The sequence below is a fragment of the Manis pentadactyla genome, chromosome 2, assembly GCF_030020395.1.
Source record: "Manis pentadactyla isolate mManPen7 chromosome 2, mManPen7.hap1, whole genome shotgun sequence".
In the NCBI taxonomy this organism is placed as follows: Eukaryota; Metazoa; Chordata; class Mammalia; order Pholidota; family Manidae; genus Manis; species Manis pentadactyla.
Genome location: NC_080020.1, coordinates 101,244,917 through 101,269,334, shown reverse-complemented (window position 1 = coordinate 101,269,334; position 24,418 = coordinate 101,244,917). Strand labels below are relative to the sequence as shown.

Here is a 24,418-nt window from a genome sequence, read left to right as displayed (position 1 = left end):
CAGAGGGGCAGAACTGTCCTACAATGTCGCCATTTCAGACAGTCTTGCTCAAAATCCTCCCCCCTCTGGCACTGGCCCCTCAGCTGCCAATATTTCCTACCATCCCGTGTCACTAAGTCCCTAGCCTTGGGGACGTGGCATTTGTTTCAATTGATGCTCTGTTTTTCATCATGAATATGTGATTTTATTCTGAGCATGATTTCAATTCGATTGAAGCTCTGTGTAGCTGCTGGAAAATGTTCTTCAGTCAGCTTTGGAACGTCCCCACAGACATGCAGTCACTGCCCTGAACCCACACTCTATCTTCCTTCTTTAAATATGAGTCTCAGCAAACAAAAACTGGAGGTTTCCTATAAGCAAGTGTTTCCTAGGGTGGGGCCAGGCACTACACTTGGTAACTATTTGTCAGATTAGCACACCATCAATTAATTGGTACCCAAAAGCAAGAGAAAATATACCCATAGCTTGAAGTAGATGTACTTCTTAGATAATTTGGTTTCAAAACCAAAGAGGCACCTATACATCCTGACCCTAACTCTCTGAATGAAAGGAAGAAGTTCTTTAAAGGCGGTCAATTCCTGCAAGTGTTTTTTAACACTAAACATGTTCAATGAATAAAAATTAAGTGTCTAAATATCTAAAGGTACAAGATTTAAAATATTTTTGAAGTCTATAATAGTCTGTCTAGGAGTCTGTCTTTTGAAAATACAACCAAATGTGTTACAGGATTTGTAGGAGCTGCTTAACCTCTGGAAGAAACATGAAGAAGGATGGGTGTCCTAATAACTTAAAACCAAAGGCAGCTAATATCATTAAGCACCAGATATAAGTGACTTGTATGTATTACTTTACTTACTCCTTAGAACAGCCCATTGAGAAACGACTCTAAGCTTCCCATTCAAGATGAGGAGACAGAGGCTTAAAAAAGTTAAATTTGCCTAAGTGCAGTCAGGATTTGAACCCTGGCAGTCAGGCTACAGAACCATTTTTTTAGCAACGGGAACAATAAGCATCTAAACTGTGAGGGTTTGTCCTATAGAGGAGACACTAGGCACATTCTGTGTGGAGGGTAATGTAGATGCAAAAAAGCACCAGAGACTGTTTGGCTCCAGAGCTCTACCTCATGCCCTCTCGGCCTCAGTACTGTCAAGTCCAGAGCCAGGGATCAGAGTATCAGAAGTGGGGTGCTTCTGTTGTGCTGAGAAAGTGAAAGGGTGCTTTAAGGAAGTTTACTGTGTAAATGAACAGACACCTGGCAGAGGAGGGGACGATGTAAGTCTTGATAGTGCTTCCTTCCTTGCACTGTCAAGTTATTTACATAAAGTACCTTTCATTCCAGGCAGAGAACCTGAACCTTTTGCCCATTAGAGGTAGAGGGCCTGGATTCCTGCCTGGCTGAGTTAGGGGAATAGGGAATGTCCAGAGGACACTGGCTGGGATGGAAGACAAAGGGGTACTCAGGTGCTGCTAGACTCTCTTTCCTGCTGTTTCTTTCATTTAACCCTTTTTTGTCCTCTGGAAAGGACAAAGCTTGTCTGTTAAGAGAAGAAGTTCATGCTGGCTACAAAGATATCTGATTCTAAGCACAGTGGTTAAGGGGTGGGGGTGGGTGGGGGGTACTGTGGAATCTCAAGGAACAGTCCTTAATTTTTTCCCCTTAAAATAATATATGTGTATACTATGTAAGAACTTGTTCACCATGTAAGAACTTGTTCGTTATGCTTCAGAAGATTGGAGACTGACGAAAATTAGGGTGGATTAATGATTGTGCATTGAGCATTGACTCCCCTATACAGAATTTTATTGTTGTTAACAACCATTTGATCAATAAATATGAGAGATGCCCTCTCAAAAAAAAATAATAATATATGTGTATGTAAACTATACCTCAATAAAGTAAATAAATAACCGAACACTAAATGTGTTGGGGGAGAGTATGGGAGAAAATACATGATAAACAAGGTTGTACAGAAATACATGTGAAGGAGATGATCTCTAGTGAACATGCAGTCTCTTAGCTAATCCTTTCTACTTGCAAGAAGAAAAATGAATTTCAAATACTCCCCAATGTCTTGGAATAACTAGTGATTCTTGCAAACAAGGATAAAGAACGAAAGTTCAAAATGGCACCAAGGCAACAGCAATTTTAAGCAGGGAGACAGAGGTCTATGAAAAGGCCCTTGATCACCAGGCAGATCCCAAAAGAAGAGTCTTTCTCCACATTACAAGAGCAATCCACTCTTTGAGGTGAAAAATCCCGTGGCCCTTTAAGACCCTAGCGGAAAAACAATAAATTGTTTTTATAGAAGATGGGTCAAACATCTCAGCCATGTGGGCTGCTCCAAGCTCACAGATGAAGGCTTCGGCCCCGAATTGTCCCAGGGCCGAGGCTTCTGGCCAATACATCACACTGCCTCCGGACACTGAGTCTGTCTTTGCCTTACCCTTTGTATTTCTCAATCCACATTCCTTTTTGGGGTGAAATACTCCATTATTTCTGCTTTGTTCTGGGCTGTCTCCTGTCTCTGTCCCTATTAACTTGTGGCAACAAAAGAAACAAACAGAAGCAGGGGATTTCATGCTTAGCAGCTACAGCCATTGGCTTCGCGCTTTGCAGAGGGGCAGACATCTGAGACGATGAATGGCAGAGAGTGCCGCTGGGCTGAACCAGACCAGGGGCCCACGTGGTTCTCAGTCTGCGTCAGCCGTCCTCGCTCAGGGGCATTCGTGAGTCCTGGTATGACCAAACGGGGGGTTTTAAAAGTTGGGGCATGTATGTATCTGATCACTAGATTTAGAGAGACTCTTAATTCCAAGTTTTCATATTCCTAGCTATCCAAAATGTCAGGTCTTCTCAAATTGAAAATAGATCAAGGAATAAGACTTTTTTTTAACCTAAGAAACTAAAAAAAAAGGAAAATAAATGTCTTTCTTTTTAAGATAGAGTTCTTCTCTTATCACGGCGAGATGGAATATCCAGTTTTTATAATGTCAATTTTTATAATAACAGAACTGCCCAATAACACTGGTAGTAAATTCCCCAGGCATGACTGTCTACAATGAGAACAAAGCTTCACATGCATATTCATAACCGTATCCAAATTTGGCCTTCCACCTGGGTCGGTTACAGACCAAATACTATTTTTTTTTCCTAAAGAGCAAAGAAATACAAAGTTAGCTGAAAGCAAAAGAGAGATTAATACATTTTGTATTAGACCTCATTTTTGGTCACTAACTGAACATCTGAACAAAATGCTTCTAAACAGGAAGTAGAGCCTATAAATACATGAATACTTTTAACAGTCCTTAGCAATGGCATATTTTTCTTGTAATATTTTGTCCACTTACGGAGAGTCTTTGTACACTTGGGAATCAAAACATTTCAAAAGAGCTAGGCGAAATTTCCAGGTAGACCTCTAAGTGCGTTTAAGTATCACCTAAAACTCCTCAGGGAAGAATCCCAACAAAGCAGCTGGTTCTCTCTGATCTTGGTGCTTTTGGAACTGGAGATGCGGAGCCTTGTAACAGAAGAGAGGAAAACAACCAAACTAAAATTGTTTTTCTGGTAGACCCTAGTGGTGGAAATCCTACCCTTTTTTGGGAAATAACAAAGCATACCTTCACTTAGTCTTTAGGCTCCATATAGGTGGGGCTCAGTTCCATATATCCTGTCAATCACCAGTTTCTCTTAATCTAACTCGGTCTCTGCTCTCTCCCTGTTCCTAGTCATTCTGTGTTCAGAGTATCACCACTACCTCTGGGATCACACACCATCAGTTCTTCTAACTGTCCTTACCTGGGGCTTAACCAGACTCCAGTTCAGCCTCCAAAATGTTAACAATGATCTTTCTAGAACACATGAAGTCATTCCCATGTTTTAAAATCTTTCCATGGCTTCAGTTGTCAGGATAAAGTCCAAGCTCCTTATCTAAGCAGATAGGCCCTTTATGATCCGTCCTTTGCTTTCATTCCTGGTCTCGAATCATTGTTATAGGTATTACATAAGATAATGTTTTTAATGTGCCTAAATCAGGGTTTGACACATTACACTAAAGATATTATAAGTCTCTAATTATATTATTTTCCTACCATACACATTTTCCTACAATTTCCTAATGCCCGTTATATGGTCCTATGTGCAGCTCCTTGCACAGTCTCTTCCATGCTCCATGTTATCAAAGGGACTAGACCCTCTGTAGTCAGGGTATATATATATATATATATATATGCTGGCTTCTAGTTATCCTTCAAATTTCATTTTAATGATAATTTTTTCCAGGAAGACATCTGTGCCACTCAGTCTGATTAAGATGACCTTTTCCAAATTCCCTTAGCACCTTTTCTATTCCACTGTCAGAATAATCATCATTCTGTTGAGTAAAGTTGATTTACAGTGTCCACCTTCCCTCACTAGACTTGAAGTACTTGAACGCAGGCACCACTTCTAATTCCACTTTGCGACCAGAGTGACTGACACGGCATCTGCCTGTGGTAGGATGAGCTCCTAGTGATCAAGTACGTGGCTTTGATTAAGAGCATGGTGAGACAGGCCTGAAATCAAACCCTGTTCCGATCTAGAGAAGTTACTTCACCAACATCTGTTTTCTGATCTAGAAAACAACGATCATCTCACAAGATTGTTGAGAGTAGTAAATAAGGTACCAAATGCCAAATGCTCAGGAGAATGATCAATAATCACTATTGTTATTAGACTTTTTACTTAGAATAGTGTTTTTCTAAAAAAACCCTGCTTTTTGTAACCACCAGTCAGTATTCTTCTCAAAGTAGATAATTAAATTCAGAGTTTGAATTTACTTTCTTTTCATTTGGTTGAAGGTCTGATATGATACACAAGACAATGAGGCTAATGACGTATAGACAGTCCTTTTGGTTTGCTATAATAGGAACTGTTAAAAGGGGTCATCATATGATGTACAGTGGCCACATCATTAGAATTTTTTCTTCCCCTCAGAGAAGAGAATTCCTATAAAACAGCCTTTAAACATTAACCAGTCTATTTCAATAGTTAAACCAACTCCCCCTGAATATGAATCTCCTGCTATGTATGGAGACTTAGACAGAAACGTAATGGGGAGAAAAATGTCCGCAATCCCTGTGCGTCCTCAAATCATGTGGCTTTAACTGCTGACAAACACAAATGTTTACTATGGTCTAGCGCTGAAGAACCAATACAGTGAACTAGAGGCTGTCTCCCCTCACACATCAACACACGTGTCAGACAGATTCTGACGGCAAAGTCTGTATTGGTGGTGAGAGAGGCAGGGAGTACACAGCTGGGTGCTTCGCAGCTGAGCTGGCCGCAGAGGTAGTTCAAGCCATCTTCTCACTTTAGAAACTGGAATTAATCTGAGAGAGTTATTTAAAGGTGTGTTTTATTAAAGGGGCACTTTCCAACTACTGTCAAACTTCACAAGCAAAGACTGAACACACAGATGCAGGCAGCTCTATTTGGGGTTGTCTATGAGATATCAACAGATCCCTTTCAGCACCCACATATTACTGATCACAAATGAAATTCCAACAAAAATAATCCATTCCCTCAAAAGATTAAAAGTAGCATGTGGGCTTAATTTATGTTATAAACATTTTTACTATCTGCTTTATTTTATTCCCTGGAATTAATACAGGCCCAAATGCCTAAATTATGTTTCTATTTATCTGTTACATAAATGGTATAGGTACCCATGTAACACGTTCATGAAGATTTTAAAGGGATCCCACGGGCCTGACATATCTGACTGGGGTCTTACTAGAATGAAGAATGAATATCATCAGCTTTGCATCAAACAACGTGCCCACTTCTATCAAGGGAGTACTCAAGTTACCAGAAAAATATGATACATAAACATCATACATGTTTTTTAAAAGGGGTGTCCTTTTTCTTTTGCACCAGACAGAGTTAGAGTTCTGGTTTTGAATAGCAGAAAAGTGACTTACTGGGAGGATACTGATGATTCACAGAACAGATGAGAGGCTAAACAACTTCAAGAACAAAGCCAACTCCTGGTCACACCTCAGCAACCGTTAGGTCAGAAGCCACTACTTACACTAAGTGCCCGGCACCCAGCACCAAACTCCATGGCAACAAGAGAATGACCTTGGACTGCTCCAGCCCAGCGCCAGTGAGCACCGCACAAGATTTGTTGATCTGCCAATTCTATGGATTTATTCCAACAGAATATGCCAGAGCCTTGGGAATGGCTAAGGAGAGTCTAGCTGAAGCAAAGCAGAGGGCAGAATGAGAGCTATCTGGCCTGGATGTTCCTGATTCTCCCTGTCAGTGTTCCACTTGTGTACTCAGCTCTCCTATTCTATGGGCATCTTCTTTTTCCTTTCTATTCTTCCACCGATAGATTATCATGTGCAAGTGGATGCGGGCTGGCCATGTAAATTTAGGCGACTAATGCCTGGCAGCTCTTAAGACCATACTTGCATATTCTAGTTTTCCTTTCAACCTTAATATATTTTAGGAGGAAAATGGGACAGGATATTTTTGGAGGTACGTGTAGCACAACTCAGGTAGTCTGTGCTGCTTGTCACTAGAAACAAAGAAACTTCCTAAGGATGTGGGACTGGCGTTTTCTTTTAAGTAAGACTACTCTGGTTCTCAAATTCACGTCTCCCTTTTGTAATCTGCAAATCACACCAAAATTGTGAAGTGACTGTTACAGCTACAACAAATTGCTGATCTGAAACATGCCAAAAAGCGAGCAACCATATTTATAGACAGCTAAAACTTAAACAATCAAAAAACAGTAACAAAAGGTCTGTAGCTGACAAATTCAGCTTTCCTGAAAAAATAAAACCTAAAGGCTTGCAGTAAACTAATAAACTAGTGTATTAAAGAAAAAAACAGTAGGGGGAACAGGAATGGAAGGAAAAGGATTAGATAAAGGCTTATGTTAAAAAAGCACAATGAACATTTTGCCTCATTTATTCGGTGAATCTGTGGAAATAATTACGGCGTTCTGTACAAGGAATTATGACTTTGCCTGAACGGACTCCAGCTCCCCATGGCTCTCTCTAAGTAAGAAAGGGTATATCATGACTCTGAATTTAGTGTTAGAATCGATTTTATAATTACAGTAATAGTGGATATGAAGGTCCTCAAGGGAAATGTTCATGGACAAATTAGAGAAAGTGTTGGCAGAGATAAAATATTCATCAGCAAAAGAGTACATAAAATGCATCTGAAAGGATCAGGGTTGACTGGGAACACACAAGGGGGCTAAGACATCACCAGCAAAATGTAAGTATTCTCTGCTATGTAAAAATCTGAAACAAAGAGTCTCAGATTTAAATTATGCATATATTAAAGTAAGAGCTCAACGCATAATCTGGTGGCAGAGGGGTAGGATAGCGACGGTTTCCTCATACCTGTCCTCACCTTTGTAAATAGTTCCATTGGTTAACTCTCTTCAAATTACCCAGTTTATATAAATCACCTGTCTCCTGCCAGAATTCTAACTCATAGGGCCTTCTTAGTGACTGAAATGAAATGAAGAGGAATCAAAAATGACACCTAGATTTCTGGCTTTAACAATTAAGGAATTAAGGCTTGGAGGTAGTAGGATGGGAAAGGAATTAAAGAGTTTGGTTTTAGTTATGATTGAGGTAACTGCGACGATACATCCATATGAAAATATCAAACAGGCAAATGGGTAGTGGAGTCTAGCGTTCTGGAGAGAGGTCAGTGTTGATATAAATATGAAAATCACTGAGTGGTTTCTAGAGCCATGGATGAGGTCACCTAAGGAGCCCATCGAGTGAAGTTTTTTTCTGTATTCTTGCACAGAAATGACACTTTTGTCTTGCAAATTAATGTTCAAATTATTAAAGCTAAAAATGTAAAATCATCACTGTTCCTTATGCTTTTAAGTCTATCTTACAAATCATGTGATTGTAGTTATAAACCTAGACTATTACAGCAATCACTTTTAATGGGAACTTTAACAATTGGTTCCTTTAACAGGCTTAATTTAATCTCTTTAAAATTTTAACTTGTATCTCCAAGTTTAATGTTCAATTTTATTCTTAAAGCGCTTTAATCACTTGACATATAAAATATTTCCAAATACTAAATTCTTATAACTCTAATAAATTAAATTCAAAACTTGGTATATCTCAAGTCCTCAAACAGTCCACTTCCAATTACAAAAATATTTACAGTTAAGATCACAAGCCTAAATTAATTAGTTTGATATTTTTAACTGGAAATACAATCAAGTTGTGATTACAGTATGAATATTTGCATTGTGAAAATAAAAATGTTATTTTAAACTTACCACAAAAGAATCGATAGAGTGAGTTTTATTTGCTTCATTTCTATACATAATTCTAAATTTCAGCCAAAGACTTTTGACAGCAAGTCATGAATTGGATTCTTCCCTGATAAACTGGTTATGTTGGGAATTCTTTTTCAAGTCACTGTAATGGAAATGTCATGCCTTAAAGATGGTTTGTTCAAGGGGCCTACACCCCAGATTTAAGCTGACACTGCCTAATTTTTCCCAGAGATTTGGATCAGCAATAGCCCTCCTAGGTTATACCTAAATCATTTCACTAATACATTAGATTTTGCATTTCCTTGGCATTTTGATGGCTTCCTATCTAGCTCCAGGGACCATTAAGGCCAATGTTGTGGATGAACTGTAATGCTCTTCCCAAAAACCACTGCTACCACCAGGTTCTATTCCCTTCAACCAGTTCAAGGAAACTGCTTCAGTTGTCCACCCCCCTCTACAAGACCCAAATTCCCCTGGCTACTGGGTGAGTCCCACCAGGAGACATCATGCTGCTGCTTCTTCCAAAAGGGGGAGAAGAGAGTATGGGAGGGGAGAGAGGGGTTGGAGGGGAAGAAAAAGAAGGGCTTTCTTCTGGCTCCACTTCTTTCTCCAATTCTCTGCATTCTTGTAGAGCAAAACTCCTTGAGAGCATCCTCTCCATTTCCTCTCTTTCCCTTCCCTACTGCACACCACTCCCGTCAGGCTCTCACCACTCTTCTTGCCAAGGTCATCAATGATGTCCACGTTACTAGATCCAGTGTCCAGTTCTCAGCCAGTCTTACAGATCTTTTGGTTAATAGGATTATCACTGCTTCCTCCTTACAAGACTTTCTCACTTAATTTCTGGATTTTCTGTTTCACTGATGAGGGGCTCCTTTTCACTTGCTTAATTTCATCATGATTTTATCACTGGAATGCCTGAGGCTGAACTAAAACTTCTTTTCTATCTAAACACATTCCTTGTTGATCTCAGCTAGTTATATGCTCTCAAATCTCTCTGGATGCTTTTAAATCGCAATGCAAAGCTGCAGCATAACCTCTAAACTCATACATGCAAATGTCTATTCCACCTACCTGTCTAACAGGCATCTCAACTAAACATAGAACTCATAATCATTTGTGGGTAAAACTGCACTATTTCCTGAATCTCTCACCTGGCCTTAGGGCATCTCCATATCAATAGGTGCTTCCAAGGGGTGAAGAGAAATAGCCATCTCCATATCAATAGGTGATTACAAAGTGGGTGGGGAGCAGGAGAGGGGTGGTAGGTAGGAGAGAAAGGGAGACAGAGAGACCAGGGCGTGGAAGAGAGACAGACAGATAGACAAGACAGACACATGGGTGAGCAGAAGTAGGCAACTGCTTATAGGCAATAAATGTGTTTCTCCCACTTTATTTCTCCCTTTCACTGATTTCGGCTTCAAAACTTATTTGCACCAGGGTGGGAACATATTTTCCCCCTGGAGTTACATCATCCCAAACCTTTTCCTCCTCTCAGTTAACAGAACTCCATTTTTTCAGTTGCTCAGGCCAAAAACCTTGGAATGATCCTTGGCATCTTTTTTTCTTCTCAAACCACACATCCAGTCTGTTAGGAAATCCTGTCAGCACAGCTTTAAAATATATCCAGAATCCAACTACTCACCACCTCTACCCTTACCACTGTGACCACTGTGACGATTATGGTCTAAGCCACTAACATCTCTTGCCTAGATGACTGCAATACAGTAGTGCCCCCTCTATGCAGTGTCAGTTACTCTAGGTCAACCTGTCTGGAAGCAGATGATCCTCTTCTGACCTGTGGTCAGAAGGCCGAGAGTAGCCTAAGGCAACTTCACAGTACCTACACCATACACCTCATTTCATCTCATCAGGAAGGCATTTTGTCATCTCACATCATCACAAGATGGGTGAGTATAATACAGTAAGATATTTTGAGAGAGAGGGACCACATTCACATAATTCGTATTACAATATATTGTTATAAAGGTTTTATTTTCTTATTACTGCTACTCTCCTACTGTGCCTAATTTATAAATGTCTATTTATGTAGGAAAAAACAGTACATACACACAGGGTTTGGTACTATCTGCAGTTTCAGGCATTCACCGGGGGTCTTGGAATGTATCCCCCATGGATAACGGGGGACTACTTTAGTCTCACAACTGGCTTCCTGCTTCAACTCTAACCTCCCTAGAATCTGTCTACAACTCAGTAGCTGTAGTGATCTTGTTGAAATGTGTTAGATCTTGTCTCCTTTCCACTAAATCCTCCAAAGGCTACCTATCTCATTCAGGATAAAAATCAAAGCCCTTATAAGGTATTACTAGGTCCTATAAAATCTGCCATCACCTCCCTCACTCCCTCTTTTGTCCCCCCTATGGTTTCTATAAATATACCTTCTAGGATTTCCAACCTTAATCAGCTGCTCAGGCAAACAGGCTTCCTTGTAGTTCCTGGACGATGGTAGGTACACAGGTACTTCAGGGCCTTTGCACTTGCCTTGCCCTCTGTCTGGAAATCTCTTGCCCTAGATATATACAGGACTCACAGTCACTTCTTTTTCTTATTCAAGTTTTTGCTCACATATCACTCTTTCAGTGAGACCTGACCTGATCACTCTATTAAAAAGTATATTCTCCCTCCTCACAACATTCCTTATGGCCCTTACATGTATATGTTTTTCCATAGCACTTGTCGTACAAACTCAATAACTTACTTATTCATTGGTTTATTGTCTGTCTCCCCTCATTACAATATTAAGTCCCATGAGGGCAGGAGTTTTTGCAGGATTTTTACAGATGCATCCCCAGCAACTAAAACATGGCCTGGCACGAAGTACACACCCAATAAATATTTTTAAGCTAATTTGCTGAATGATTTCCACGATCCTCCACAACAACACTGGATTATTTCTTCTCATCACCTGGTATCACTGGATTGAGGTTGATGTAGTTCTTTCTATATTCCCTCCACATTTTTTTTGAATGGAAGGAACACACATACTTTTAAATCATATTCTGTTGGTTTTGGCACATCTTATACCTTTATCTGACTCTTAATGGATTTTGTCTTCCTCTAGAATTAAAGCACAAGGTAATGCCAGAGGCAAGCGCTGAAGAGGGGGAGGCCTCGGCAGAATCCTGAATTGTCCAGTCTTTACAAATCAGGCATAAGCACAGAAACTGACGACTGATGGGTGAAAAAACTAGAAAACACAGTGTCAATGGAAGTCAAGAAAAACTGTTTCAAGAGGGAGAAGGTAATCGACAAAGATAAACACTTCTAAGGAGTTACATAAAATCAGAACACACAGATAACCATTCTCTTTGCAAATATGGAGGATGTTGCTGATCCTGATATTCTTAATGGAATGGCAGAGATGGAAATCCAGGCTACGCATTAATGTCCAGTGACGACCTTTTTCACTTGATATGTTCTACCAAGTCATTCTCTCTATTCTCATTGCTGCAACTATACTGGTGATTTCCAAATCCCGTATCCAGCTTCAGCCTCTTTCTGGAAATCCAAAACATTGTTTTTGATATTTGTAGCTAGTTAACCCTTAGGTACTCAAACTAACAAAAACCTAAGGTCACTATCAATACTCCCACCCATTTGTCCTCCTTCCTCTATTTCTATTTTGGCAAATGGATCATCATTTTCCAACCCATCTCCCACAGCTAGAGCCCTCTTAACATCCTCAGCTCTTCCTCCCTCACACTGCTCATAATTCATGAAGACCCCCTACTCATGTGGAGCCTACTTCTTAAATATTTCTTCAATACATATATTTTATCCTTACTGTTTTGCAATAAAGCCTTCAAAGAACTTAGCTACTTCAACCCAAGGACTGTGCCTAGCACATCACAGGTATGCAATCAAATATTTGATTCACTGAAGTAGTTCACATGGCTCTATTATAAATTGCTCAGATTTATGGTTAAGAATAAACTTTTTGACTTTGCTAACCATGACGAATTTTGAAAAAACTAGATAGTCTGGGGCTGAGCTATTATGGATGATATTACACAAATAAAAAAGAGCCCAAAATAGAAAGTACAGGCTGGGTTTGATCGTCCCCAGAGAGACTATGGTAGTGAAAACTGTAGCATCCTGACTGCCACTCACTGGGATTAATTCCCACCGACCACTACTTTCTATGATCTGTCCTTGTCTATTCAGCCCTCTTCAACAACATATTTCCACCTCACAACCTATTCTACATTGTCTAAAAGCTGTAACTCCAATAAAAAAACCTGAGCATTTGTTAAAACAGACCAAGTACATGACAAATTATCTGTTCCTCCGAGATTTTCATCTTGAACAAGAAGTGGTAAGTCATGACTGGGAGACCACAGGCAAGTTTAAGAGATGATGCAAGCCTAAGACTCATGGCTTCTCATCTCTTCTGCAATTTTTTGAGATCTGGTGATATTGTCTTGACCTTGAAACCTGTACAGGGCCTCACCAGGAGAGAACAGAAAAGATCTCAGAAGTATTTTGGCCCCAAAACATTTTGAATCAAGTTAGAGAAAGTTATGAAACTCACAGTTGTCATACTTGACTTTTGTCCAGAAACACAACTCAAATGAAGCATGTAGTCTAAATGGTTGATGGTTCTCAGCTGCATGTACTTTCCAGCCACCTAAAATGAAACATCTTTCTCTAATAAAAATATTTGACCTGGCAAAAAACAAAAACAAAAACAAAAAAAAACTATATACCTTAATGGCAAAGTGAAAAGAGGGAATAGGTAATAGAAAATAGAGTGATTTTATGTAGTTTAATACTTTTAAATTTGATATTTATAGAATAAACCCTGGAAAGAATCTACTTCAGCCCACCTGACACATCATACACACCAAAAATAAATAATCTTTCTTCTAACTTCCATTGAAGAAGAGCTTTACCACTGGCTGTACGATCTTCCCAAGGTGACCTCTAGTCATGCTATCTGGTGTCCCAAAGGACTGGCCTGAGAGTGGCACGTCCCACACACAGTAGGGTGTCCCACTGTCTACTAGTGGATGGAAATGACATGTAGACCTCTCTCGAGACACTCTGGATGCCTGTTTACTCAAAGTCAATCCATATTCTTTTTGTCCATGAGGCAATATAGCTCTCATTTCTCGAAGCCCAGGTTTCCCTAGCTTCTCCTCCCTGTCTAGGCTCACATGACACTGCACTTTCATAGCATTTAGTTTGCATTGCTAAAGTTCTACTTACTGCATTGCATTAAAGCCAAAATACTTACTGAAAGTCTGTCTCCCCCATTACATATATGTTAACTTTAAATCATTATTTATTCAACTTTGTATCATCATGCCTGACAGAGTATGTTCATGAAATGTGTAAATCAATGGATAAAATTAATCACAGTTGGTCTCAAGCAAATTGAATAGATCTGTAGTCCAGTTATAGGCACACAGAGATGTACATTTGATTTTTTCCTGATATTTAGAGTAATACTTGCAAATATTACTTAATCAAATACATAAGGGAGAAAGAAAAAGTCCTTTATATTCTAAACTCCTACAGAAATTAGTACTCAGTTTTTCATTTTTTATGCATAGTCGTGTACATATACTTTTTGTAACAAAAATGGGATTACTGTATGCATAGTTAACAACTAGCTCATTGTTTTTCTGATTCAGCATAGACAATCCTCCATATTATATCACATATATATATCAGCATACAATTTCACTGTAAGACCATCCCAAAATTTATTTAACCAGTGCGCAACTGGTGGCTGACACATGGTTAAACTATACAGAATTTAGACCTTTAGAGCTAGAAAAAACCTTCAAGATTAAATATTATAGAATCCAAGGTTATCACTTTAGAGTTATACTGAGGTCTCAAGATACTTAAGTATATTAATAAAAAATATCACAGGTTTACTTGATAGCAGACAGGGGAAAGCAAACTACAGCTTTTTCCACTATTTAGAAATTGAGAGCTCAAACTCTCTGGCCAGATATCTGGGTTTGATTCCCAGCTCTATCACTCACTAGCTGAATCACATGTGTCAAATCACATAACCTCTCTGGGACTCAGTCTTCTTATACCAACAATGGTGATAAGACAGTTTGGTCAAGATTAAATTCATTATATATAAAGTGCTTAGATTATTAACTTGGCAATTGAGCAATAAGTAGCTGCCAATTATTACTGTTATGGGCTAAATGTTTATGCCCCCCATTTATATGTTGAAATGCTAACCCCAGTGTGGCAGTTACTAGGAGATGGGGCCTTGGGGAGGAGATTAGGTCGTGAGAGTGGAGTCTTCATGAATGGGATGAGTGCCCTTATAAAAGGGACCTCAGAGAACTTGTAAGGACAAAGCAATAAGACTGGACTGTCTGTAACCTAGGAAGCAGGCTCTCACCACATGCTGAATCTGCTAACACCTGCATCTTGGACTGTGAAACTGTGACTCGGACTCCAGAACTTTGAAAAATAAATGTTTGTTGTTTAAGCCACCCATTCTATGGTACTTTGTTATAGCAGTCCAAACTAGTATGATTATCATTGTTGCTATTATTATATCAAGCATACTTTATAAAATTACTAAATTTCTGTTTTTGGTATGGGTAAAACAGAAAACAAACTTCTGGTTATTAGTCAAGATTTTGGTGTTTATATATTCATGCTATTTCTTCATTATATTCTTTATTAAAATATGACATTATGTGAGTAACAGCTACAGTGAGATACACTGAATTATGAAAAGATTTAAGTACATCCAACTGAAACAGGGCTCAACAGAAATGTGAAAACATGCCACAGTCACTGGTTACCTATATAAACATCCTGGGAATAAGGAATGGAGGAAAAAAAGGAAATCAAAATTATCAATACTACTATATTTTCATTCACATGAATTTTACAATTATGGGTGAAAACTTTAAACTCCAAAGAATCCACCAGTAAATATGTACTGATATGCAAGCAGCAAAAACACCTGCTCCAGATGTTCGACTAACAATCTGCAGGAAACAGTTATGGTTTCAGCTCTTTGTGATTTGGAGATTTACACTTTCTTTAGTATTGCTAGTGTTATTGGTTTTCTGCTTTATTCGATCTCACTTAAAATACATTAGACTGAGGTGTATCAGCAGAGACCAAATGGTTTGAACATCTTGCAGCAACTCAACAAAATGTTATATACCTTTGAGGCAAAGCCTAATAACCCACCAGGAGAACCAGAGGCTCAGAGTGTCTCAGGTCTCACTCGGATGCTGTTCCCTTCTATATCCTGACTGCGTGTATGCTATGTTCATTTTATGTATTTACATTTTAACTTTGAATGTTTAAAAATAAGGGGACATTTTCATAACTCCGTTTCAAAAGGAATCTTTGGCAATAAAAAGTCAAGCAGTACTCAGATCAAAGGTTAAAATGCTTCAGACTATATCCTTTCTATATCCCCTACTCAGATAAATAAGCTTCAATTGTTAAAATTGTATAGCTTGAACCCTAAAGAAAATACAGTTAAACATTTTTATGATGTTATGGGAAATTCCACTTGGAATATTGATCAGCAGCATAAAGAAATAAAAGGGAACCAGTTGATTAGCACACTGCTGGGCCAGCTTTGCAGTATGTAAGCTCTCTAGAAGATTTTTTAGAGTTTGTATTAATCGCTTTTTTTGTTGTTGTTATCATTAATGTACAATTACATGCAGAACATTATGTTTACTAGGCTCCCCCCTTCACTAAGTCCCTCCCACAATCCCCATTACAGTCACTGTCCATCAGCATAGTAAGATGCTGTAGAATCACTACTTGTCTTCTCTGTGTTGCACAGTCCTCCCCATGCACCCCCCCAACATTATACATGCTAATCGTAATGCCCCCTTTCTTTTTCCCTGCCCTTATCCCTCCCTTCCCACCCATCTTCCCCAGTCCCTTTCCCTTTGGTAACTGTTAGTCCATTCTTGGGTTCTGTGATTCTGCTGCTGTTTTGTTCCTTCAGTATTTCTTTGTTCTTATACTCCACATATAAGTGAAATCATTTGGTACTTGTCTTTCTCCGCCTGGCTTATTTCACTGAGGATAATACCCTCTAGCTCCATCCATGTTGTTGCAAATGGTAGGATTTGTTTTCTTTATATGGCTGAATAATATTCCATTGTGCATATGTGCCATATCTTCTTTATCCATTCATCTACTGATGGACACTTAGGTTGCTTCCATTTCTTGGCTATTATAAATAGTGCTGTGATAAACATAGGGGTGCATCTGTCTTTTTCAAATTAATAGCTTTTTTAATTATAGAAAATGGAAAGGAAACAAGCACAGAATTGGAAAAGATCAAGTCTGGGTCTCACCCTAGCCCACCTCCCAATGGTTGAACTTGGTCTATGCCTCAGAGAGTAGGGAACAGAAAAAAATAACTAGGACAGGTCATTCCCAGGTCCTTGGAGAATTCCCTGATTAGGTGACTAATCCCTTCTTATTGCTCCATGCGGTAATGCATGTGGAGCAATTCAGTTGGATCCCATCTTTGCTACACTTAAAAAAGACCACTCTGAAAATCTGCTGGCAGAAGAATCAGCTATTGGAAGTATAAGACAGAAGGAAAAGGACTAATCTGGTGGAAATACTATCTGGTGCTTCACTGTGAAAAAGCAGCACCAACTTGCCTGGGTGTTCTTCAGGTAATGAGAAACAACTCACGGATGCCAAGGCCAGAACTCCAAATGACTGCTCTTTTAACATGCCTTTCAGGTAAATGTCTTAAGGCCCGTGTCACAGAAAAGCACCTGAATGGGAGGGGATGCCCCTGCTTCATGATCACACTAGCTCTGAACATAATTAAAACTAATCCTTTTACCTGCCTACATTTCTTACAAGCCATCTGTCTAGGGCAGAACATAAAAAGGTCTGGATGTTTGTACCAACAAGATTCAGTCAGTACCTTCAGCATTTGGGGGGAAGTGCAAGTCCAAACAACAACAGCTCAAAACATTCCGCGATTTTAAAAGGCTTAGAACACACAGAGCATAATGGTGTATCAAAATGACAAGCCCTCATCGGAGGCACTGCATCCCAATCTGCTTACCTCAAGCTTTGAGAGATGGCCAAGATATGCAAACACTAGAGAAGGAGAAGCTTATGCTATGACTTGCATTAAGGAACAGGCCATAGAATCAACAAATGTTTGTTTACAAACCGATTTTGGGTGCTTCACATTACACAAAGAAGGGCAGAAAAGAAATCTTCTCCCTCAAAAAGTAGTTGATACAATTATAAACCAACTCCCCAAACGGGTTACATGTCCTAGGGTTACTGAGAGGTCAGTATTGTTCTGTCTTCACATCACATTCGTGGTATTAACAAGGAGGGGCAGGGTGGGGGGTATTCACGGAATACCCTACCTTGGGTGCCACAGAAAATACATTTCACTCTTGCAAGAAGCACTTCAACCATTGATAGCAAACTTTTAATCCAGTTTTATTCCTCTCTCTACACTCCCTTACAGATAGACCACAATAACACCTAAAGAGACTGAAACAAAATTATACTTCTTTAGTGATTCTTCTCACAGGGTTATTTTATTTAAATGTTACTTACTATAACAACAAAAATCCCACCTTCCCAAATAGTCAGATTAATGTCACCACTTTTTTGCAGCTCAGTTGGATGATGATGGGATACATAGCACCTGGACCCTCTGCTCTAATATGCCTCACATTCAGTAAGGGAGGCAAATGTTGAGGAATTCTCATCACCTCAACAGCTTTTCTTGGTTTCATCCTCAATTCATATCCATGGCTTGCCAGAGAGACCAGAATATGGCCTTAGTCTGGACTTTATAATGAATCAGATTGAGTTTCTTTTTACAGGTCTACCTCTTCTACCTTCGCATCTCCCCACCCACACCACATCACCACAGAAGGGACAGACTTAATGCTCTCAGAGTATGAGGTATCCCAAGGTCAACAGACCACCTTGCTGATCTTCAGAGCAAAAAGGACTTCTTAGAAAACTTCAAACCATAAAAGTAAAGGTCACATGTATATCACATATGTAAAATCATATATGTACCTGGTGAGAAATTCAAAGCAGAAAGGAATTCCCTCAACAGCCCAAAACATGCCACCTGGAGTACATGGTACAACAAATTGTAAATCTGACAATTTTAAAGGCACAAGAATGACCTCTCTTTAGCCTGAGTTTAATGACTCCCATCCCTTTAAAGTTGTAATGTTAAACTTATTTTCCAGGCAAGTACAACAAAGGAGTATCTCCTCATCCTGTAGAAGAATCAAGGTGGAAAAACTATATATAAATTCATGTGATATGGTGGTGTGGTAAAGAGAATAATGGCTCACTTCAAGTATATCAACATCCTAGTCCCTGGAACCTATGAATATGTGACATTGCATGGGAAGAGGTGAATTAAGGTTGCAGATGGAATTAAAGTTGCTAATCAGCTGAATTTATTGAGATTATGCTGGATTAATCCAGGTTGGCCCAAAGCAACCCAGCGGTCTTCAAACTGGGAACAAGAGCACTGTAGGAAAGACTAGTCACTGCTGGTTTTAAAGATGAAATGGGTCCAAGAACCAATGAATTCAAGCAGTCTCTCAACCTTACACAAGGCTAGACAATGGATTTTCTCTAGAGCCTCCAGAAAGGAATGCAGCTCCTCCAACACCTTTATTTTATTCCAGGTGAGATTCACTCAGACTTTTAACGTCCAGGACTGTATAATAATAAATTTACGTTGTTTTAAACCACTAAGTGTGTGATAATTTATTATAGCAGCAATAGAGAACACAAACGAGGTACTTAAAGCAATGAATGATAATGACCTAGTTCTTCTAACTTACATAAAATAACATTTTATATGCATCCTTGAAGAATTTGCAAGGTATGGCACTACTTTTTTGTTCCTGTTTTTCCTATTTTTAAGGTTTTCTAAGGTCAAACTAATATCTGGAGTATCAACTTTCATGAATGAAACCAATAGGAAAAAAGTCATAATATAGCTCTGATACAAGAAGCAATGAGCCAGAAGTCCTAGAGGGGCAGTTTTCCATTATCAGAATAGGAAAAGTTGATGTGACAGTTCCCCCATTTCCTGCCATGGTTTCAGGAGGTTCCCTTTCTTCCATGGGCATTTGGTTCACATGGGAGCACTTTGCCCAAACATCTTTAAAACAATCCTGAGTTGTTTCTCCCTGACACCTGGCCTCATCTTATTCTGTATACACAGCAAGCTCCCCATCCCACAGAACTTACCTTTCCCCTCTCTCTCTTTCTGTCTCCTTTATATATACACACCTCTCTCATTTGTTGAAATAAATCTCAGGGGACACAAATTAGCTTTAATACCAACCAAGAGAAAATACAGTGATCCCTAATTAATCAGATACACAAGTTAATATATTTGAAAACAAAACAGGGTAATTATCTAACTTCTCCCAGCCACTCAGCCACCAACCTCAACTACCTAACACATACTGAGAAATAAAGAAGGGGGAAAAAAAGACTATTTATCCATAGTAAAATTCCTCAAGCTTGTAGTCATAATCTAATGATATTCATTTTAGGTATAATTTTAACAGATTTATCTAATTTCACAGGTCTCAACAAATTAAAACCATCAGGATAAATGGATGGAAGATAAGATCAGGCATAGTACCTTCCAGAAAAGGACTGAAACGTTAACACACATTTAAGGAGTATTTACCAAGTGCCAGGCCTTACTCAGCACATTCAATACAAGGTCTGACACTTATGGAAAAGGAAGCGTGGACTCCCTGGAGCTAAATAACTTGCCCAGAGTCAGAAAAAGGGAATATACACCAAGAGAAGGAAGAGCACGCAATCTTTTAACCATCTGATTCATAAAAGAATCCTTTTCCCACTAAGCTGTTATCAACCTCAAAATCTACAGCAAATGCTGCTTCTTGACAGTAAGGGTCTGAAAAATGAGTAAGAATACACAAACCCAACACTTCAGCAAGAACACTACTTAGAGAGCCACATAAAAGATGAAAAAACAATCATGCATTACTGAACTCCTCCTAAAGGCATCAGTATATAAAAGGACTTTTCAAAAAAAGGTAAAAATCACAACTCTCATACAGATATAAAATAAACATGTATCAAAAATTCCATTTAATTCATTAATTAATGAATGAGGGAACTGAAAGAGATGTTACAACAAGTTCAAAGGAGAAGTCAAAGAACCACAAGTGTAATGTAGCAAAGGAATGTTGAAATGAATGCAAACACTGGGCAGCTGCATTCCCCAGGACATAACTAATTTGCACTTCTGTGGACAAGAATCATTTGCACTGCTGTCAATTTTCTACAAGTTAACTTCTAGTTCTACAGAGTTATAAAATAGTCTAGTCAAAGACAAAGACTCAGGCCCCCATGGATAGAATAGTTTCTAGGCATGACAGCATGGCATTGAAAGGCATCTAGAAGTCTTTTTTGCCCATTTCTAAGTATTACATTTTTCCTTTGTATTACAAAACATCAACATTTTCTTTCACATTTACATTTTAACATTATACCATAGTATAATAATTGATAACTGCATACTATATTCTGTATACTCTGCTTATAAAGATTAAATATGATGAAACTTAAAACTTCCCATCTACTTGGTTACCTATGAACTTTAAGTACGTAGACCTCCCATTTCCAGTGATACTGACATGAGTTTTCTTACAGTGGAATGTACATGACAGGTACTTGATAAATAACTGGTGTATGAGGGCAGGAGCTTAGAAAATGACTTTCCCAAGTACTTACTAGCCTCACAACTCCTCTTAGTCAAAATTCTATGAAATGGTATCTGTTGGTGATCTCCACGTCATACACACTAGCTTCTACTTTAGCTCAATAACACTGATTTTAAGACTCTGGAAGGTAATTTTAACCATGGCAATTCTTATGCATATGCGGGACCATCATCCCTCAGCATTCGATACACAAGTGAATGTTACCCACAACTGGTTTGTAGGCTGTTGTTAGTAAAGGAGTTTGCAGTGATCCACAGTGAACTGAGAAAAATAAGAACACAGGGTTTTGTTTTTTCATAGTTTTTTTTTTCAATTTAAAGGATTTAATTATTCAAAGATTATAATCTTTCTACTAGGGCATAGGGCTGAAAGTTTTTTCCATCATGAAATGAACTCAGTGACAGTCCGTAAGTATTGTTTTTCCAGTGTCCTTATTGGCAAAATAAACCCTACATTTGCCACCCTCCTGCCCAGTTTGTTTTTAATATTATGGTTCTTTGAAATCCAGAATTCTGGAAGCTACTACCTAAACAACTTGGGAAAGTTGAGTAGTAACAGATATTTGTTAAATTATATGCAATTTTCATGAGAAGTAAATCAATGTCTGCATTTGTCAAATGTTAACCAAACCACAAAATGTCCTATTGTGATAATTATATTAGTAACAGTGGGGGGGAAAGAAAAAACTAAAGACTGAAGTTTTCCGTCCACAGCTATGAGTGCTGCTGATGAAAAACAAACCACATGCAATGATTATCTATGCCAGACTCCATTCTATTTGCTGTGATTCCCACAGGAGAATGCAGGAATTCTGCACTGCCCCTATTTTCAAGAATTAGTACTTTCACTTTTCTTTCTCTGTCAACACTTCTGAGAACCTAGTCTTAAACTGTCATAAATGAGCTAAGATTTTTGGCAGATGTACATGGCTTTGAACTGTTCATCAGTACCTGTATTACCTAAACATGAATTTCCATTATCCCCTTGCCAATTAAACTAACTCCAGACAACAGCCTTCTTAAAATCCCTCACAAATTATTAATACCCAGCCTTCTTTCTAGAAACTAATGATCATGCACACACCCTAAATTTTGATAGTGGTATAAAAAAAAAATTTCAAGTTCTGTACTGTTTTTCCTACCATTTTATAATTCAGTACAGACACAGAATAAGATTTGAACACTTAAGATTTAAAACTTATAATTCCCCTTAGTATTGTGGAACAAAAGCCATAATTAGAGCATGATTCTGAACATTTTGCCTACTTTAAAGCAAATTTACAACTCATCATTTAGTAGTTAACACTCAGAATCCATGTTCCTGTAGCCAGCAAAATATTTTTCATGGAAATACCTGGAGAAATGGAGAGTCCATGACTAATAATGGTTTTTGCTATCAATTCCCTTGCACTTATCCAGCTGCACACTCCTGAAAAATCCTAACAACTGCTGTGGTACAGAGAGCCCTCATTCTGGGTGAAGTACCTTCCAAGCACTTTGGGAGGATTATTACATTTAAGCCTCACAACTCTCCTGTAAGCCTGAAGGGAATTGCAGCCCAGGGAAGTCACTTGCTTGGAATTAAACAGCTAACACAATCTGGAATTTGAACACAGGCCTCACTCACCTGCTTTCAACAAAGAATTAACCACTGCACTGTACTGTCTATTGGGAAAATCCCAGGGGGGTAAAAAAGGTATTCTATGCAGTTTCCTCCAAACAGAAGTTTAGGAACTACCCCCTGGATCCTAAAATGCCAGGTGCCCCAGAAGTACTGTCCACCTTCACTGGTTGTCCCATCTGGGGCATAAGCAGTTCTTTGACTAGAGGGTTTTATCTTCTAAGAGCTGGGAGACATGTTACCTAAGCTATTATCATACCTGACGTCCAGTGAGAAACTGAAACCTAGCCTCTTGTGTATGATTAATCATTCAAAAAATCTTATTTGAACACCACCATATTTCAGTAACACATTTTGCTGTGGAGTACTAAATACATGAAGGGCTTGTCCCTGTCCTCTAGGAACTTCCAGCCTAAGGCAAGACCAGGAACAAAGATGGCCACGAGACACAGCAGCTAGAAATACCAGATGCTCACCATTAACTTCCTGTCCTTTTCCTCAAATTCATAATTTCCTGGGGAATGGAGGAGAATATGAACACTAGTGAATATTTAAAAAGATATCTACTGAAGCAGACTAAATTGCCCCCTTCATCATTTGCATTTGTTCTTTGAATTTAGATTGATTGTATCAAATTAATACTATTTCTTCTAAATACTTTCTTCTAAAGAACAAAAAACAAAAAAAGCAAATAGTGGGAGTAATGAACAATTTTTTCCTACTATGAACTAGTCCAAAGTCTAAATCCATTTAATCCTAGCAATTATATCATTTATGTAGTTATAAGACATATAGATGGTGATAAAAACCAATTCCAGCATCTGAAATACAACAATTAGAATTCCCCAAAGGACACAGCTCGTAAAGGGGGCCCATTGGACCAACCTTCTGGGCTGATACTCTTCACTCAACCAATAGCTCACCAGTGCCACGAGGTAAACAAGAAATCATCTCCCTGCCTTCATGGAAGTTACAGCTTAGAGGTGACGTTAAATATTAAATAAAAAGACAAAACCAATTAAGATGGAATTAGCAAGACATCCTTTAAAAAAAAAAACTTCATCCTAGCTGAAAGATCCACAGGCGTTAGCCAGACAAAGAACGAGGAGAAGAATGCTCCAGGGAGAAGGAACTATAGTTTTTTTGTAAGCCTTGAGGAAGAAAAGAACCTGATTTGTAATGGGAAGTGAAAAAGCCCGTGTGGTGGGGAAGCAGCCAGCCCCCGGGGAGACAGGAGGATGTGAAGGCAAGAGAAGGTAGGAGCAGCCGAACTGCGAACACACCCAAGCCCAAAGTCTTCTAATGACTCCTAAAGATAAGTAGCCTCTCAGATATAAAATAATGACAATGATGATGAATAATATCTAAACGCCAACATCTGAAAAAAATATGCAGTCTTAAGTACAGTAAAGTTTCAAAATTCTCAAGTAGCAGCCGTTTGGAACTGGTAAGGCTCATCTAGTCCAACCAGCCTCAAACCTTCCCAGTGAGTGAACAGAGGTACATACACGAGATGCTGTGACCCTCTCCTGGCCTTTTCCAGAGGAGCTTTGTCCTCCCTGGGGCCCTTCAGCACCCTGCACGCTGTGGAAACACAAAGAAAGGCAGGGCCACCACCCAGGGGGCGCCCAGCACGGTGGGTGTCTGTATCACAGGGCTGTCGTGGAAAGCATGGAGTCCACCTGTGGCTGAAACCCACCTAAATGAGTGGTTTTT

General features: G+C 39.0%; 1 protein-coding gene across 10 annotated transcripts in view; it reads right to left on the bottom strand.

The window, feature by feature from the left end:
• The window catches only part of ARL15 (ADP ribosylation factor like GTPase 15), a 435,728-nt gene that overhangs the window by 279,513 nt on the left and 131,797 nt on the right, over positions 1-24,418 (bottom strand). For 7 of the 10 annotated variants that reach the window (XR_008995006.1, XR_008995007.1, XR_008995004.1 and 4 more), the window contains exon 2: positions 12,859-12,954. The exons of 2 other annotated variants lie outside the window; for them this stretch is intronic. Coding sequence is in view for 5 of the 8 variants with exons in the window: in XM_057495243.1 (XP_057351226.1) it covers positions 12,859-12,954 (96 nt within the window). In the remaining 3 variants the exon portion in view is untranslated. Of the gene's footprint in view, positions 1-12,858; positions 12,993-24,418 lie in introns of all 10 variants that reach the window. One more of the 10 variants, XM_036900372.2, reaches the window with a different exon arrangement.